Here is a 3,509-nt window from a genome sequence, read left to right as displayed (position 1 = left end):
TGATGTCGTCTTCTTGATGTCGTCTTCTTGATGTCGTCTTCTTGATGTCGCTTTCTAGTAGCGGCTTTTTTACGATTGTCCATCTTTCAGCAAAGTCTTACACGAATCTGTTCAAAATTGACAATTTAGATTTTCATCATTGTGTCTCATTGAACAAAGAAAAACGCCGTGGATTTGCACAATAAAAAAATCAAACTTTTCAAATAAATCTCTATGGAAATAAGAAACGTTAGCGACAATCCAGGCATTAAAGTTTTTTCCCACTTAACACAGCTAATTACTTGATGAGATAGTTACATTTCCAGAGAAAATGATGCAAAGGGAGTAAAAAAATTCGACGGGTTTTTATGCTTGCTTAAATTTCGTCACACTGTTTACTTGGAAAACTTGAAATGCTCAAGAATAAATGAATGAAGAAACGCCTTTAGAAAGGCTTTAATGTGTGTTGCGATCAGATTAACGAACTATTGTGACACTTGACAGCATTTGCCGGCTTTCGCGCTTTAACTCGAATTGATGTGCGTGTGTATGCAAAATCTCGGCTCGATGCATTGAAACATAAACATCATGCTAATTTGACACTTGTCAGTTGCCGAACTGAATTTTGACTGAAATCAATTGGTAGCATCGCTTTCGAACAGATTTGATTGTGTATGACAGACGCTTCTGTTGTTTGTTGTGCCGAATGTGCTTGCGACTCAGCGATACATAAACTACAATGCACATAGTTGAGCTGTCAATAGTTCCGTTAAGAACATACAGAGAAAATAAAGAAATTTTTGAGAATAATAACCGTTTTTAGTCGGATAATCAATTGAATCGGATCAAATTTTACAAAAAACACCATGAGACATGTAAGAATTGATTTTAATATCGTTGAAAAAAGTTCTCGTCAAGTTTACCAATTTTGTGTTCAATAAATTTTGCCGGATCATTTCCAGGTACATGACATTGAAAATTGTCAGCCAACCAACACGAGTCAAACCGATGTCGATGAAGAAGACGATGTTATTTTGATTCCAGGCCCGAAACCACCCTTCATCAACCTTGTATCGGATGACGAGAGCGATGAAACCACATCAACCAATAGTCAAGAGTGTAAATCAACGGAATCGACCACTGACAGTGATGATAGCGATGACACCAAAAATAGCGACCAAAAAATAATTCGATGTGACAGCTCATCCAGTTCAACTGATTCGACAGACGATTTTATTGAAATAACTCATTCACGAAATTTCGGTTTCGAAACATTTGGAATACTTTCCGATGATGAAAGTCACACTGTCACTGAAAATGCTCCAGAGAGTGTTGTTATTTCGAGTGACGATGATGATGCAATTTCTCCACCGTCCGAGCACAAAGACAAATTAAATGCCACCGTCGAAAAACCTTATGAGGTTGATGATGGCAACAGTTGTATGACTGATTCGGTCTATGCAAAAGAGGTTACGAGTAGATTTAAGATGGTGTCTGAATTGGATAGCAGTAGCGAAGAAGACGTTCCGATACCGAAACGACAGCAAAAACGAAAGAAAATCCTTGAATCGGATACCGTTGAGGATGAGCTAAAAGAATTATCTGAACAAAACAACCATGTTACAACGTCAAGTGTTTTGCCTGATTTCATGCCATTGTGTCCAGACAAGCCCGGAAAATATACACCAGCACGTTCAGCGTCGCACGTTTCGGCCGATTCGACAACGATCACCAATGAAATGAGCGACAGAACGATTAATCTCACACTACAGCAGTACAAGCAATTTATTTCCGACAAAGGCGTGCATTTTTTGCGCAACATTCAGCTGCAATACAATGTGTCGGTGCGTTTGGAATGGGGTCAACTCGGAATGGTATTGATTGTGCATGGCACTGCAAGTAATCAACAAGATGTTCACAATGCTCTGAACGATTTCTTCGAATCAACCGAAAATCCACACCATACTGCACTTGACGCACAAATGCCAAAGAATCGCGATGCACTGATCGAGTATGTGCGCTCCAAAGTTGCCATTTTGGATTCGGCTATGTGCAATGTTGAACCTATGGCTGATATGATTCAAGGTTTATTCGATCGCATTCGTCGAAATGAAGGAAAGAAATCAAAAGTTAGGGAAAGTATACGTTTGCGTCAGCATCTGAATATGGTATTGTTTGGTCGCTATGGACTTGATCAGGGAATGTATCATTTGAATGCATTCCAAGGATGTTTGCGCGGCATTACTTACGGATACAATCAAAATGTGCCATTTGATGTACGTTTAAGACTCAGTGAACACATGAACTACATCTTCTCGGGTGACGATCACAAAAACTACGAAGCTATGATCGACCAAATGAAAAGACACCATTCTTTGCCACCGTTGATTTTGGATCGAAAATTGATGGGCCTTGAGTTGAATACATGCCCCAGTTACTTTGATAACACACCACAAAGAGGCAATTTTTTCAATTATCCACCACCATCGTTCCCGAACCACACTTTGAACATAACGAATGCATATCATCGAAACAACCAATTGAATACACCACCGTCGCTGATCTAATTAGAACCTACTTCACTGTTTGACATTCAGACTGAACCACCATTCGAATATTTCCCGTTTTAATATGAATCGATGTACCGTTGAAATCGCTTTTCATCAAACCAAAATTGAGTTTTGGACAGAGATGGAAGCTTAAGCTATTAGCTTAAGCTATGCAATGTATCCAATATAACGTAGCTATAAGGTTTGATACTCGAAAACAAAACGATCGTAATGCCAATAGATTGGCAAATTAAGCTCGATTTAAAATTTTAGAAAAAACATTTTTGGAAAGAATCGTTCAAAAATAATGGTTTTTATCAAATTTTATTGACCGAACTTGATCGAACTTTAATTAATACAAAAAAATATGTAAATTTGGCTGTGGATGCGAAGAAAAATAGATATTTTAACATTTTTTAAAGACATGCAAAGAGTCATAAGACAATGTATCCTTTTTATAAAAATTTATAAGAAAATATATTGATTGCGTAGTATTTTTAATTCATGTGTTAGTATTTTCTCTTTAAATATAGCTTTTTAATGACGGCTTGTGATGATTTCTGCGTGGAATACCTGCTTTCATCCGTAATAATTTGAATGATTGAATGGAATTTAACTATTTTTGTTTTGCCAATGAGTCCCTTTATCTCTGCCAGCAATGGAGGTGGTCGTTGGGTCTGCTCCAGTTGCCACCAAATCGTTCCAAAACAGCTTGGAAATCATTTTGCTTGAATAGAAATAATTGAGCTGAGAACTTCTTCAGTGCTTTGCATTTCTCCATGAAAGCGATCACTTCATCAATCGGAAAAGTGCATAGCCCAAAATTAACTTCAACCAATTCTGGTGACGAAATCTTCGACAATACACCCTCTTCGCCCTCTTTTCTACACCGATAAGTCAGCTTGGTAAGTGATGTATACTTGCTGATGAAATCAGCCAATTCATGATCCAACAGAATAGTACCATCACTTGATTTGATTA

The 3,509-nt window shown here is 37.7% G+C and overlaps 1 protein-coding gene across 1 annotated transcript; it reads left to right on the top strand.

The window, feature by feature from the left end:
• Positions 1–659: 659 nt before the first annotated feature.
• On the top strand, positions 660–3,029 carry LOC129579853 (uncharacterized). The gene is made up of 2 exons (XM_055470032.1): positions 660–854; positions 942–3,029. The coding sequence occupies exons 1-2, from the start codon at positions 846–848 to the stop codon at positions 2,544–2,546; spliced, it is 1,614 nt and encodes a 537-aa protein (XP_055326007.1). The 5' UTR covers positions 660–845; the 3' UTR covers positions 2,547–3,029.
• Positions 3,030–3,509: the final 480 nt, after the last annotated feature.

Source organism: Sitodiplosis mosellana, unplaced genomic scaffold, assembly GCF_009176505.1.
Source record: "Sitodiplosis mosellana isolate CC-2019 unplaced genomic scaffold, AAFC_SMos_1.0 Smas_scaffold_6678, whole genome shotgun sequence".
NCBI classification, from domain to species: domain Eukaryota; kingdom Metazoa; phylum Arthropoda; class Insecta; order Diptera; family Cecidomyiidae; genus Sitodiplosis; species Sitodiplosis mosellana.
Note: the sequence above shows the minus strand (reverse complement) of the source record. Positions and strands in the feature narration are given on the sequence as shown.